This window comes from Gymnoscopelus braueri, assembly GCF_963280865.1.
Source record: "Gymnoscopelus braueri genome assembly, chromosome: 15".
Lineage (NCBI taxonomy): Eukaryota > Metazoa > Chordata > Actinopteri > Myctophiformes > Myctophidae > Gymnoscopelus > Gymnoscopelus braueri.
The window spans coordinates 30385369-30401353 of NC_137620.1; the positions used below are offsets into that span (position 1 = coordinate 30385369).

At 43.5% G+C, this 15985-nt stretch overlaps 1 protein-coding gene across 1 annotated transcript; it reads left to right on the top strand.

Moving 5' to 3' along the window:
* Positions 1 to 911: 911 nt before the first annotated feature.
* LOC308101152 (uncharacterized protein) lies at positions 912 to 13658 on the top strand. Its single transcript, XM_080450514.1, has 8 exons — positions 912 to 1035; positions 4490 to 4599; positions 5452 to 5536; positions 5642 to 5837; positions 7376 to 8460; positions 10206 to 11026; positions 11429 to 11623; positions 12573 to 13658. Exons 1-8 carry the CDS (start codon positions 944 to 946, stop codon positions 12815 to 12817), a joined length of 2829 nt encoding a protein of 942 aa, XP_080306640.1. The 5' UTR covers positions 912 to 943; the 3' UTR covers positions 12818 to 13658.
* Positions 13659 to 15985: the final 2327 nt, after the last annotated feature.

A 15985-nucleotide genomic window follows, 5' to 3' on the forward strand; every position in this document is an offset into this window, starting at 1 on the left:
GTGCGCATGCGCACCGTGCACTCCACAGACAACATTTACGCTCCTTCGCACGACGGTGTCGCGCGGCCGGAAAACCGCAGAGCTGCAAGCTCACCGCGGCTCGACGACGCGACGCGCCGTGAGCTTGTATGTCTGCTGTTTTTCGGCCGCGCGACACCGCGGTGCCGACGAAGTACGAATCCGGGCTTTTTTACAGGAGCGCGAGAGGCAGTGTTGCCATGTCCGCTTATTTATAAGCGACTTCGGACTTGTTTTTCTGTAAAGTCGCTTGTAAATATTGGTGGTTGCTGTTTTTGGGGCTTGTTTCTAAAGTGTAGTTAATTATTTTGGGCTTGTTGTGTAATGTTGTTTAAAAACCAGTGGTTCTCTCAAACATTTTTATGTCAAGTACCCCCAAATTAATACGTATTTTTGTCTGCAGACCCCCCCCCCATCTGAAAATATTTTATACCAGGGACCCCATACAAGATTTGTGTTGTTACAATGTTTTGTTTTTTTAATCCACATTTTCTTCAATATCTTTTTGAAAATAGCAGATGTACAAGCTCGTCTGAGCTTGTAGATTGGCTATTTTCAAATACGCATAGGTTCAAATACGCATAGGTTCAAAGGTCTCATGCGGCCTAATAATAGTTGCTTCTTTTGAGCTTGTTTTCATTAATCTCTCAAGAGACAGCACCACTGCCCTGAACATGTAGTGTTGTTTAGGAATAAACACAGAAGCAACGGGGAGGAAGTGGACTAAGAAAAGGGAGGAGCCAAACCGAGTTCCTGTTTCTACACAAAAAAAGGAAGTGGTGCCCCCCCAGAGGCAAAAACAAAGGCCCCCTTTTTTTTTTTTTACTGAATGGGTTCCCAGATTGGTTTTCATAGACCTGGTTGCTTGTTTCTTTCGCAAAACCTGGCAACTCTGCGCGAGCGAGAGGTAGGGAAGGCTGCCCTAATGGCGGAGAACGTTCGGTCTCCTTTCGACTACCGGGAGCCGCCGACCCTCGACAGCGACGGGGATGGGAGCAAACCGCCGCCGCCAAGGGGGTGAGAAACAATTATAATAATAATAATAATAATGAGCCCGTGTCCACGTCAACTAAACAGCCGTTTTCCGAATGCGCTCCGTCTTTGGGGGGAAAAAAAAACGCGAGAGGAGTTATTATAAACGCGAGCTGTGTGTGCAGACGACGCGCGAGATGAGCGTGCACGTTTGTTTAGTTTTTTCCAGGCATGTCTTTTCTCATTTTTGGTCAATTATTTATTTTATTAATAATTTACTTTATTATTAATTATTTATTTTTAGATTATTATTTTATGTATTTTGTATTATTATTTTTTGTTTTGTTACCAGGCATTTATTTTCTCATTTATAAAAAAAATATTCGCGTGCATGATTTTTATTTACGTGAGGAGATGGAATGGAAATGCAATAAAAAATAAAAAAAAAGGATAATGGAATAATAAATGAAGTGGCTTTTCTGCAGCTGCTGCTGCTGCGTTTGGTTTTGACATGTCTGTTTGATGCATCTTATCTTCTTCTTCCCAACCAACCAACCAACCGCCTCCCTGGCTGGTGGTTCTGGTGTTTTGGTGCTGTTTTGTTGTGAGGGAATTCATTCTGCATCTATTAGCATGGCTAAAGGGAAGCTAACCTGGCTGTTCGTGTGTTATAGCATGATATGCACCCATGCAGGCTGCGTTTATAACGTTATTATTATGTGCCTCTGCATCATGCAGCAGCACATCATAATAACGTTATAAATGCAGCGACGTAGCATGTTCAACACCCAGTGCTCATGGGGAAAAATCTGCTCACATTTCCATTTTCTGCTATATCCAGGAAGACTTGCTGGTTGCTATGGCACCAGCTAATGAGGATCATTTATAAAAATCAAAATCAAATCATGGAAAAAGATCAACCTTGTGTCAGATCTGCTCACATTTCCATTTTCTGCTATGGCGGGGTGTCTGCGGGGTGCACTTCAACAGCCATAGCACCCATGCTACGGCTGTCTGTCTGTTCGGTTGTTTCAGTTGGCTCCTGGTTGTTTGGTTGTCCAGTAAACAAAGTTGCTGACCGTGGACTAAAATGACTGCGTCCCAAAACAGTCTCTCACTGCCTGGTAGGGGAGGGAGGAGTGAGTGAATGGATGGAGAGGATGATTTAATGCAGGGGTTTTCAACGTTTTTCAGGCCAAGGACCCCTTAGCTGGGAGAGCGATGAAGCAGGGACCCCCACTACATACTGTATAAAATTGTGTTGCAGATTAAAGCTGTTTAATAGATTAGACTCCATAGACAGCATTACCATTCATCAGTGTATGTTGGATTCATGCTATTGTGTATTTTTTTACATTTAACCACTTAAACCGTCAATACTTTCACTTTGTACTTAGTCTGCTCTTTTTTCCCTCTCTTTGCCAAAAATAGCTGATCTACAAGCGCACATCACGAGGCGTTGTGAGCTTGTAGATCTGTTTTTTTGGGGGCTAAAGTTCCCTACTAATGTTCAAGCGGTTAATGTAACAAAATGATCCTATCACACAAATATTTGGCGGCCCCCTGTGGTCTTGGACCCTCTGTTGAAGACCCCTGATTTAATTCGACTCAGTTCCTGCACATGATCATCAGTGTATGGACAGGGGGCCAGTGTAGCATAACAATATCTAATTATTGTTGCAATATAAAAAGTGATCATGATGGTAATTCAATTCAACAAAAGGTCAGTCGAGTTTTTCTGGTTTCAGGCTACGGTCAATTGGGTTTGGTTTTGTCTGACTCTAAAACACAGCCAGCTTGTTTTCACTTGCACACAGATTTTTTTCAAATGATCAAAATGTTGTCTTCAATGTATTGTAGTCTGCCTTGCTTATCTCTCGCCTTAACCAAATTTGCTTTCTGTTGTTGACTCACACTTTGACAAGAGATTTAACAAAATTGCTTGTCACAAAAAAAAACACTATACTAAAACAATGCAGTAACCATAGGTCAGACATGTCATGATCATACATGCATATCACTTGGCACTAGCCAAATGTTGGATGCATCCCAATACTCTGCCATACTATGACTGATTATGTACAGTCTTTCTCAGTCGCTTTGAGAAAATTCTTTAAACTACTTATCAACCTCCACATCTAGTCACTTTTTCACATCATAAAAGCAATTCCCCATTATTTTGAACAAATTGCAAAGGCCTTGAAACGTTCATGCAAATGATTAGGCACAATTGTCTGGGGTTTCCTTCATTAACATAAGCAATTGATTGATGAATCTTGGTCAAAATGTGTTATACTACTGTTCTCTGTTGAGCAGGCTTACCCCCCAACACATCTAGACATTAGGTATTGCAAGGTATTACATGCAAAATGCTTTTGAAGCAGTTTTCATAATCTGTCATGCATGTTATTGTTTACTATAATTTATATTAGCCCTTTTTTTGTAAATGAGGCCCAAGTTGTTCAATTTTAACATTCACTACTGAAGGGGGATGTGTAACGCATTAGACATGGTCTAATACAGTAAGTTTGAGAACCAGTGGTTGATAATTTCAAGTACCACCATAACTCTGAGACTACACATGGAACCAGATGGACCAGACCCGTAAAGGGTCCATTTGGTTCAATTTGTACACTCTCAAGAGTTACAGACCTGTAATGGTCCGTTTGGAACCCCCCGCAAGGAACCCTGAGAACCACTGCATTACACCAACTTAATGATCCCCCAGTAGAGGTGCAGCTCATCAAGGGATTGCAATTGCCTGGGAAGATATCTGTTGTGATGTGGATGAGAATCTGTGGTCCTGCAAACAGGAATGTTAGGAGGTGTAGAAAGACGGCACTCTTTCCCCCATACAGCGCTGCATGTACGGTTCTGCCTAAAGGGTCATTTTTTAGTAAGGAGGTTTTCTTTGTTTCTCCCTTAGTGCGATGTAGTGATGTAAAAGAGTCTTGTCCTTTTCACTTCTGTATTGCAATGACAGGGTCCGTCAACGAATTACTGTACAAACACTAAAAGCGTAGATATGAATTGAATTCTGTCCGATCTCTTGCAATCAATCTCCCGCATAAAGCAATGTTTAACTTTGTTTGTACTGAAATTGATATAATGCTGTACAGAAAAAGTGCAGCCTCGTGCATTTTCAACCAGTGTCATCAAAACCTTAGCCAGTTTACATTAGAAAAAACTTACAGAGAACACTGTTATAGGTCTAAGCATTTTGACTAGATTGAAAAAAAGCATGTCATTCTGATGGCATTGATATGTTCATTGACATACCGTAAATATACTTTTGAGAGATAAACTAAGGATTTTGAGGCGAGCGAGTTACAGGCTTTTGCAGGTAATCCATTGTGTGGTGCTGTTTCTATGAATTGTTTTGAGAAATGAACTTGCTGTTTTGCAGATGTTAAGGATGATTCAAGAAATGGATCTAAGCAACTGAGGAAAAACTGTAAAAACTCATTGTGCTGAATGAAGTCTCATGTGTTTTTTGTAGGCGTGTGTGTGGGAGAAAAAGGAAAGGAACACCTGTGAAGGTGTGTGACCGAGCTTATGTTACAGAGGATGAAGAGGAGGAGAGTATGTCAGAACACAGCTACAGTCCTGGTATTAAGACACAAGCATTCAAAAACACACATATATACACACATTTCTTCTGCTAGGGCTGGGCAGACAATACTGTTTATCAATATTTTATCGATATTGTGTAATAGGAGACTAGATATCGCATTACAGTAAAGTGATATACTTTTCTGAACTTAGCTGACTGTTCTAGCTATTTTAGCAAAAATCTAAATGTTTAATTATTTTATGAAAGTACCAATAGTCATCCCGAAAATATTGTTGTTGGAAGTATTGATGACAAATATTGTGATGTTTTGTCCATATTGTCTATGCCTGGGAATCATCCTGTACCTCGCAATACGATACATAATTATGTATTATTCATGAAGGTTACGATACATATCATAATATGATTCAGTTTATACCATGTGTGTCACAATACGATTCATCACGATGTAATGTATAATGTATTGAATTCAAATCTACTGTATGGTGCTAATAAACATCATAATCAGTTTAGTCAAAGTACAACAATAAGGATATGAGGTTTAAAAATAAAAAAAATAAAACCATGCTACGTGGCACAGGCATTGTTTATGCGTCCACACACACATAACGCAGTGCCCTTAAAAGGTGTACAATTCTACAGGTGTACAAAGGAAACTGCATCGATAGAATCGCAATACTCAACTCTATCCATGTATTGTCGCAGCCCTAGTATCTCCCAGCCCTAGCTCGAGTCCACTTTTTATATACCCTACACCCTGAAATTAAACAATTGAGTTCCTCCTCAATCTTGATGTATTGAATGTACTCTGCTTCTCATGACAAGCAAGCATATGTCCAAATGTAATGGAGTATGTACAAGTTTTAACCTGTTGCAACCTTGACAAGGTGACGGCCAGTACCCGGAGGGTGCAGAAGATCGTCTACCTCCACCCGGCAGTCCTTACTATCTGGCCGACCCTTCCCAACTCTGGTAAGGAAGACGGGGAACTCTATTGGACTCTGTTGACTGACTGCCAACCATTACAGTTTGGAAATTGAGGATGAATTGAGCTAAGCTTGGTGTTTTATTTCTCAGTGTGCCGGAGCTGGGTGAGGAGGGGGCCAGCGGTGTCAGAGGGCCTGTGCTCTTCCACCCGCCGCCCAATTGTCGGATCAGAGAGGTGCATTGTGGGAGCCAGGTACGACTGGTTGTCATAGCGATCCGTGACATCGCCAAAGGGGAGGAGATCACCGTGGACTACAGCCTGACGGACTGGGGAGAAAATGCCATGGTGTGGTGCCAAGTTTTATTTTTACTGTTTTCAGAACCACTTTTAATGTTTAAAATGTGGCTTAAATGTAAATCAGGAATGCAGACTCACTCCCCATCTTCCACTGCATTCTGAAATCCTTATTTCCTTGTATAAGTAATTGGTGCCTATTTAGATAGATGCTAGGTATTTTATCCAGATGTTATGTTGTTTTAGATAGTATGTTAAATAGGTGCTAGGTTTTAAATCTATTTGGTATCCTAGTCACTTCTTACAATTAATTGTTTTCTTGGCACTCTTTTTATTGACCGTTTACACTATTGATGGTTGACTAGGGTTCATGCCACTTACTCTGATCTTTCACTTTCTAAGTCGCTCTGGATAAGATTGTCTGCTAAATGGCTAAATTGTACATGTACTGTAAGCAAGGTTTCCATTTGCCGGTATAAATCGCCCATCGACCGATAACATTGTTAAGTGAAAACATCACCACCGTGGCTGGCTGGGAAATAATGTTATTATATTATCATTATTAATATTGTTTGGATAATGTAACACAACATTGCAATATATAGTTTACAACCATTACAATTATATTTAAAGTTTTTTATGAGCTTACATTGATCCTGACAGCCTGTTGGCTAGTTGCCCTGCAGTTATCTGATCCTAGATCAGCCGATTCGTCGGATGACGGTGTCGCGCGGTGAAAATATCAGACCTACAAGCTCGTAATGCGTCGGAACGCGTTGTGAGCTTGTAGGTCTGCTATTTTTGATGTGCAACACCGTTGTGTGACGAAGCATAGATCAGGCTTCACACGTTTCTCTCCTCCTGAGCTGATCAGTGCCGCTGGCGCTGAGTACAGGTCTTCTTGGTTCAGCCGGGCATTATACATGATAAACAGCCCCTAATAGAACCAGCCTAGACCCATATGACGATAATAAAACAGGGACCCGAACTCATATGGGTCGTGGATATTACAAGTAAGCACAGTGACTGCAATGGAGAGAGAGAGAGCGATGGAACTTGGTGACACATTGCAGCAGGCAAATTTATACCAATTCCTCGCCATCATGAACTAAACGTAACAGTATGAAACAAAACGAAACAAAAGCTGATGTAGGTTACAGCATATTAAGGTGAATGAGATGTAAAGCCCCAAACATTCAGCCCGTTTGTACGACGGAGTCACGCAAGTAGTTCACTCATCCGCCCTCCTGACTTTAATTCTGTTCTTTTTGGCAAGTGACACCTGCATGGTGGAGTAGATATGCTTTAGGAATCTATAAACACAGGAACAGATTGCATCTGTGTTAAAGTGGAAAGAAGCTCAGCGCTAACGCAACGAGGTGTAATGATCAGATGGGTGGTTTACTGCACGTGCACGTATCTGCCAACATGCACGTGACATTTATTAAATTATGGCCGATAAATGTATTCTTTGGCCGATAAAATATAATCTTGCCTGCCACGTTGGCCGGCCCAAAAATTGCCTAGTGGAAAGTTTGTGGGTGGTGCTAACTGGGTCTGTTCTTCTTTGCACTCTGCTTCCTTACAAGGCGGAAGAGGCTGGCCCACACCCTTTGTCACTCTCTGTCTCTGATTACCTCACTCCCTCCTGGTCGCTGTCCCCCTCCTCCTCCCCGCTCACCCACTCCGAACCCAGCGACTCAGACCGCGAGGAGGACGAAGAGGAGGAGGACGACGATGACGACGATGACGATGAAGAGGAGGACATGGAAGAGATGAGGGGCCGGATGCTTCGGCGCCGCAAGAAACGCAAGATAGCAGTGGCCGTCACTTCGAAGAAGACAAAGACAACAGCCGCTTCCTCCAGGGGACCCGGGCGCCCGTGCTCTTCCTTTTCCCACCCACCAGCTGTTGCGCCCGCCGCTAGATCGCAGTCTCAGCCCACGGCCAGCGCCCTGGCACCCCCGACGACCAACATCAACAACAACATCAACATCAATATCGGCAGCGCCGGTGGGGCAACCGTGAGCCGGCGGCAGCACTGCCCATACTGCGGGCGCCACTACCGCTCACTGGCACGCCACCTGGAGAAGCACCACGCCAACCAGCCTGAGGTCAGAACGGCGATGGAGCTGGCACACCTCCACACCCACAACTCCTCCAACGGCAGCGCTTCGCACCCCCACCCCTCGCCCTCCTCTACTTCTTCTACTACCGCTCACAGTCACTCCTTCGCCGTCCCTCAGCCCTCCTCCTCCTCCAACCCGGCCCCGGCCCCTCTCTTCTCCAGGGAGCGGGAGCCGCCAGTAACGCGTTCGAACCCTGGTGCCGTGTCGTTCTCTCTTAACCTCTCCCCGCCACCCTCAGCTCAGCCGCCCGCCGCCAAGAAGGCGTGCCTGTCGCCGCCTGCAGCTAAGAGGCACACGGCGCCCGTGGCGCCGCGAGTAAAGAGTCCGTCGCCCCCTCCTCCGCCACCCACGCCCAGGAGGGGTCGTAGGTTGAAGAGGGAGAAGCAGGAGGAGCAGCAGCAAAAGGTGGAGGAGGTCTCCAGGAGTAAAGAGGAGCTGGTTCCTCCTCCAACTCCTGAGCCAGACGTGGATCCTGAGGAAGAGCTGGAGCTGAGTGCAGAAGGGGAGGACGATGCTCCTGAGGAGAAGAACGGCGAGATCGTAAAGTAGGCTGGAAAATAATGAAAACATTCAAATGATTTGACGTTCCATGTTGGGTTTTATACCAAAGCCACAGGAAAATACTTGTTTCCGATTGGCTGTCAGGTGTCTATTAATATTGATATCAGGACACCTCAAACATAGTCCTCGTCAACAGTTCAATCAGTGCTCTTATTAAACTGTTTATTACCGTTGTTATGGTTACATGCAAACTGTAGCAGCTATTTGTTTTACTAGAAAGTGTTACCAAGACAACACACAGCTTTTGTTTGCAGTTTTCCTCAAATGAAAGTTAAAAGAAAAGAGAGCCGCATACTCATGAATTGCTCCGATACCATTTATTTACCACGGGGCAACCCTCAGCAGAGCAATTCTTGACTCTCTCTTTTAAAGACTTGACCACATTAACTCAGTGGGTGTGCACCCTCCCTCAGTTCACAATCACATGTGAAAAATAGTTATATATAAACAGCCTCTTTTTGTGTCTGTGGTATATGCATGATAATGTACTCCAAGGTATCCCAATATTGGAAAATAACGGACATTAGCTTTGGGAAACCTTGTGGAGCATTATCGCTTACTTCTAGATCAGGGGTCGGCAAGTAAGGCTGGCCTTGGATCTTGTGACAGACCAGAAGATTTGTGTAGTGTATAACGCATACTGCATAATGCATACTGATAGGACGTCCTGCGCAATCAAATGTTGCAGGTGCAAATAGAAATGCCTCATACTTCTTTTTGAACAGAGAACAAGAGCTCATTCATAGAACGGGAGTTATTTTATTGTTCAAGGTCTCTTTATACAAAAAACGGTGTTTTCATGTTTAAGACATGTTTAAGACACAAGAGAAGATTTTCATCCAAAACTCTATAGATTTATAGACTATCTATAGAAACATAAGAATGGAAAAATAACTTCCTACCTGGTTTCATCAATGCTAAACCGTTGTGTCTTATCTGTCCACATCCTACCTATTGATTGCACTATGTGGGGTTCACTATGGGAAGATTCTCTATTTGACATTACAGGCTACTGTATAAGTGGGACTGTCAGTCAGATATTGCATATTTACAAAATAATTTGCTGGGCCAGATGCAGTGGTGGAAAGTAACTAAGTACATTTACTTAAGTACTGTACTTAAGTACAATTTTGAGGTATTTTTACTTTACTTGAGTATTTCCAATTTCCATTACTTTTACTTCTACTCCACTACATCTCAGAGGCAAATATTGTACTTTTACTCCACTACATTTACTTGAAAACTTTAGTTACTAGTTACTTTTCAGATGTAAATTATGATATAATTAAACATACATTAACCACTTTAGCCCTATTTTATACATAGGCTATTTGAAAATAGCAGATCTACAAGCTCACAACGCGTCGCTCTGCGACGCGTTGTGAGCTTGTAGATCGGCTATTTTCAAATATTTTGTACTTTTACTTTGGATACTTTAAGTACATTTTGATGCCAATACTTTTGTACTTTTACTCAAGTACATTTTTTATTCTGGACTTTTACTTGTAACAGAGTATTTTTATATTGCAGTATTGGTACTTTTACTTAAGTAAAGAATTTGAGTACTTTTTCCACCACTGGCCAGATGTTATTGCTGGCGAGCCAGTGGTGCCCCATGAGCCGCCTGTTGCCTAGTGCCTACCACTGTTGTAGGTGGAATAGTGGAGAATTATGTCCTTCTGTAATGCTCGTTTTAAATACAGTCTTCTCTCTCTCTCTCTCTCTGCAGCTCTCAAAGACATCACATGTCGCCTCTTCTGTCCTCTCTCTCCTGTTTGGTACTCTACCTCCGCCGCCAGCAGCACTCCGCCTTCCTCTCCTTAACTCGCTCGCCCCATTCCGCCGAGGCATGGCGGCTGCTCTGCCACTCCAGCCTCTCCTTGCTCATCCTGTACAATCGTCACCGCGAGTGCGAGGTGGCCAAGCTCTCTATCCAGGACTACCGCAACCGCACCACGGCGCCGGCGACCTCCGCTACCTCCGCTGCCAGCTCCCCAACTGGCACGGAGGCTCTCCTCTCCCCCTTTGAGCGCCAGGTCCTCTGCCACCTCCCCCGGGCCGGGGTTCTGGGCAAGCGTGGGCGCCTCCAGCCCCTCATTTTGCCACCTCATTGCGAGTCCTGCCTGGAATTGCTTCTCCAGACCAGCCCCAACGTGGGCGTGGACCCGGAAAGCCCCTACGTCTTCTCCCGGCCCTACCACTCACCAGCCACGCCGCTTAGGGGCACCGACCTGCTACGCAACCTGGCACGGGCCAGTGGCGCCAAGAACCCTGGGGCGCTGACGGCAACGAGGGTGCGTCGGCAGGTGGCCATCATGACCCAGCTGCTGCTTCTAGAGGAGGGGGAGGGCCAGGGACCGCCGGGCGCTGCCGCCGCCAAACGCCTGGAGGAATTCCTGGAGCGCGAGTACCACGTGACGCAGAACTGCTCCACTGTGGGCCGGGACCCGGCTCTGATGGGTCGTGTGGGCCGCGTGGTGCTCTATGGAGAAAAAGAGGGTGTGCTTTTCAGAGGCATGAGTCTGCAGCACATCTGCCTAGAGCTGGATGGTAAGATGCGATGTTGCATCGCTGTTTTAAAGACAGTATTATTTACAGTTTTTAAGCTGTTTAATGCTTTCCAGTGCCAACCTGTAGTTGTATAGATTGATTCCAGTGACTCCATGGTGTATTCTGCCCCCCCCCCCCCTCTAAAATAAAAAGTGCATCTTGAGTGGGACGTGAAATTTGCTGGAGGGGGGCTTTATCAAATTAATTGCCATAGTTTTGTGTATCGCTTCTTGTGTGTGGTATTTTACGTCACTGTCACGTACATGATTTAAATGCAACTTTTCACAAGCTGTGATTCTGTTGACTGAAGTGAGTTGAACTTTCTGAGCTTGTTTTGTAGCATTTGTTAAAAGTCACCTCAGTTTGATCTGAACTTCACTTGTTGTCATGGCTGTCCTGCAGTGATGTCGGGCAACTCGGCAGAATCCTTCTCGGATGATTCAGAGGGGGATGGAGAGAAGGAGGAGGTTAAGGAGAAGGTGAAGGTGGTGGTGAAGAAGAAGGGACCAGGCCGCCCACCACGGAAGAGGAGGGGTCCCGTTGCTTCAACCACTCCACCAGTGGTCCATAAGAGACGAAGCGTTCAACCCAAATCAGGTAAACAAATGTCATATTTCATGCCTTCTAGGAGCTCACATGCACTTACAAGAAACAACCATACTATTTTGTTACATCTGGTGTCGGGGTAGCTCAGTCGGTAGAGCTCTCACCTTTGGACCAAAAGGTCATGGGTTTTATCCTGGGCACCGCCAACTCTGTGTATGAGTAGCACGGCTTGGGTGCGGAAGTACAGGGAGCTGATGTTAGGTGTGGCGCTCCACCTCAGCAATCCATCTCCCAGGGGTCTGGCACATTGTAACAGGGATAGACTCCTGTGTTTTTGGCTGATATCGACAATAAGCCTCTCCGACCTACTTAATTACTTACAAAGTAGCAGTGCTCAGCTCTCAATTCAAAGCACAACAGAACAGACACACACTTACTTCTCAGACACACACTTCTCTCACTGCCAGACTTATTTCTGGCTGCGTGCACCCACTGCCAGCGATTTTTCAATTTTCTTACCTTTTTCAAGCAGTCACAGAATATTTATCTCCATTATGATCGATCCCCTGATGGTTGCTAATCACTGAGGGTTTCACTGTGTGGTTTCACAAATGTCAACGAGGTCATCGCGACCTTGTTGACATTAATTGTCTGCCTTTCAAAATAGCATGTCTGGGCCAAAAATACAGAGTAAAAAAAAAGTACACAGGAGCCGAGATACAGCCTTTTTAAGTAATAAGTTAAACAAGAAGTGAATGGAGCAGCAAATCTTCAGATCATGATATCTTGGGTTCTGAACGTTTTTTTTACCCCCCCCCCCAAAAAAGAGAGTTAACATGCATGCAATTTTCCTAAACCATGGTCATGTATCGGGCTGCAGGTGTTCAGTAAGTCACTATTTACACTTTTTTTGTTTGTACCGTAGTATATGCAATTATTATTTGTAGAGTGTGTAGTGTGTTTCCGCTCACATTCCAGCACCTCTCTCCTTGTCCTCCAGGGAAGCGCGGCGTGCTGAAGCGCCCCTGGTCGGAGGCAGAGCGCGTTGCCGTGGAGACCCACCTGAAGAGGAACCTTGTGGAGTTTCGAGTCCCCGCCAAGGCCGACTGCGAGCGCTGCCTGGAACTCTGCCCCCTGCTGGTCAGCAACCACCGTGACTGGCGGTCTATCAAGTTCTACGTCCACAACCGCATCCAACTGCTGAAGAAGCATGGGAGAAGGGAGACCGCCGGCTCCCTCTGCTAGACGGAAGGAGGTGAGCGAGCGAGATGGAAGACGACAACTCATAACCGAATTGTACAAACATACATTTTTATTTTTTTGCTACAAGTGACTTTTTTGTATTCATGGATGCAGTATGTGGAACTAGGCATGCTATCGGTCCTGCCACCGTGGTTGTGTAGGATTTGTCACAGGCGGGATGCTCGGATTGAGGAATAATGGGTCTGTGATGTCGTCTATGCCTGTTTTCTTGTTTTTTTTTTAAAAAGCGGTTGGATTTGGACTTGACGGAAAGTGGGAGTGTGAGCCGGGACGTGGCGAAGGCTCTTACTGTTGTTTCTCCACTGAAAGGCTGATGACCAAACATGAATGTGTAAAGCTACAGTATGGAGGAAGAAACCAATGGTTGTGATCCTTAAAACCCCCTGTAGAGTTAGCCTACCTGTCTTACGGACTGAGACGCCTCTGAACTGTACAGTTTGTGTTTGATATTTGACTGGCGTCGTGCCACCAACACATGGCTGTCATAATAAATTAACTGACAAGTGTATTCAAGTGTATTCTTCAAAGTATTGGACCATGATGCACCTGTGAAGTGGTTCTTGCATACCTCTGTACCACAATCGTAGTTTAACTCGTATGTATCAAAGCACGCATACTTGAATTATTTGTTTATCATGTATTTTTTGTATTCTTTTACTTCAGAATCAACATATGGTCTTATTATTCAGTGTAAATACTTACTAATCAATGAAACGTATACAGTAGTTGTTACAGAGTCGGTCTTGTGCTATGGTGTATATACTGTAAATACTACCTGTACTTATTAAAGTGTATGACATTTTGCCGTGTTTTCTTAAACAGGTTGTAAAGTGAGGTTTTACATTGTGAACACAGAATGACAAAGAAAATAGAAATCATGAATAAATGCAGAAAATCTCAGATTATTGATGGCGATTTATTATAGCTGATGACAAATGCAGTCCAATCACAATTCGTTTTTTTTTGTTATCCACAATTGTTCACAGTATAGCCTATACTTTGATATATTTAATTTAAAAAAACACAAGAAAAACTTGCTTACAACATGCAGACAAGACCACTATACTAGTTATGCCTTTGCTTACAATATTCAGACAAGGAACCACCTAGACTAGAGCCTAAACCAGTGTTTCCCAACCTTTCATGACAGGTCCCGCTTTGACAATGGTAAAAGGTCTTCTCCGGCACCTATGTGCTCACACATGACCTACTCCTGCCATCCAACTTTTAAAAGCATAAACACAACTATAAACAGATATCAGGTACATACTGTAGCTTTTTGTCAAAAAGAAACTTTTACATATTTGAACATTAATTCTAGCAAAAAAGACGTTCTATTCAAAAAGCCTGACTACATAGACTGTAGCTGAATTTTATTTGGCCTACAAACTAGGCCTAGTTTGTAGAAATGTCAGTGTACATAATGACTTAGAAGCGCGAGATTGGAATAAGCAGAGTAAGCATGCACTTCAGTCAATAAACAAGGTAAATACTCTCTCTGCACATAAATAGAGTGCAGAGAGAGAAGTGTAGTCAGTAGTACCTCAAAGAAAGTAGGATACCAGGTAAAATAGTTCAGGTAAAAAAAAAAAACATGTCTAACACAGTCTTAACATTTGTGGTATAAAATTTAAAAATATATACAAAAACGTGTAATAATGTGTACAGTATAGTATAAGATATATTGATTGAAAACTTCCAATTCTCGAAAAGAGATTGAGGTTTACCCTCATTTGCAATGCGGTCGAGATCACATACACAAAAATCAACAATTAAGACATTTACAGATATGAAACACAGGGGCATACATTTTTAGCGTGAGTTGTAGAGTGTTCCATGAAATAGGAGCATCAAAGCAGAAAGCTGATTTTCCCAGTTCAGACTGAACAGGTGGAACCTCAAGTGTAAGCCAGTCGCTTGAGTGGGCAGGTCTGGTAAATGCTTTTTTGCACTCTTAACAGCAATGTGATGTATGGTAATAACTTCCCATCAATAGCCTTGAAAATAAACTGATACCAGTGCTTATTTATCCTCTCAGAGAGGGAGGACCAACCTACCCTGTCGTAGAGGATACAATGGTGTGTGCAGTAGCTTTCATATACTGTATGTTAAATGTTAGTTAAATATTAGTTCTTGTTAAGCTGCCCCTGAACAAGTACCAAATTAAAACCAGTTAACTCTGGAGTATCCTCACGCTATTTACTAGAGTCTACATGGCACTTTACCTTTCAAATTGAGGAGTTGGTTAGGGGTACCCTATGTAATGTCCATTATTCTTGAACATTTAAGCTGCCTTCTACTATAGAAAAGGGAAAGGGAAAATATTAGATAGACAGGTAAAAGGAAACTTTCCTTTTCCTATTTGTTCAGTACATTATAAGTCATTAGCGTATGTATTTGGTTACAGACACTCAAGATTGACCTATAGCCGAGACGGAAATAGCAAGACATGCCATCTCCGGTTTACTTCCCGTATCTGCGTGACGAAGGTGGACGCCTTTTTAGGAGAGCGGAAGCAGGTTGGAGTCTATTCATTCCAATGGAAGAGTGCACGTGAACACAGCTTCTGAATCATTCTTTAGCTCCATGGTCACTGAACTAAATATTGGACCCGCTAGTGACAAGCCACACAATATTAACACGATTTTCAGGGGGAGAAGCAAACCACGCCTACTTAGGACACCATTTGTAGGATTTGTGTACTATTCCTCCTCTAGTGGCTCCAATTGGGATGGTGTATCTTCATAAATTAAAAAATCTTTGCCTATAGTGTGATTTGCTACAGATGTTTAAAATACAGGGCAATACACATCAAATCTGTGACAAATCTCATTGCCAGTTTAGTCAGTCAAGAAACGTTGCATCTTTACCTGCGCTGAAATTGCAAAACTTGCATATAGCATAATGTTCTGTGTTTCTGCTGCGAGTGTGAGGATATTAGGGCGTACTAGGCTCTTCAAGAGATATGTACATCTATATCAGTGGTTCCCAATTTTTTTGCTGGACACCCAAGAGAGAAAATGTATTTCTCCCTGGGACCTAAACTAGTGAAAATAACTATAAAAATCTACTGTACAAGCTGCGATGTGACACGTTGTGAGCTTGTAGATCTGTTATTTTCACTACTTCTTAAAGCGTTTCTTTTTATGG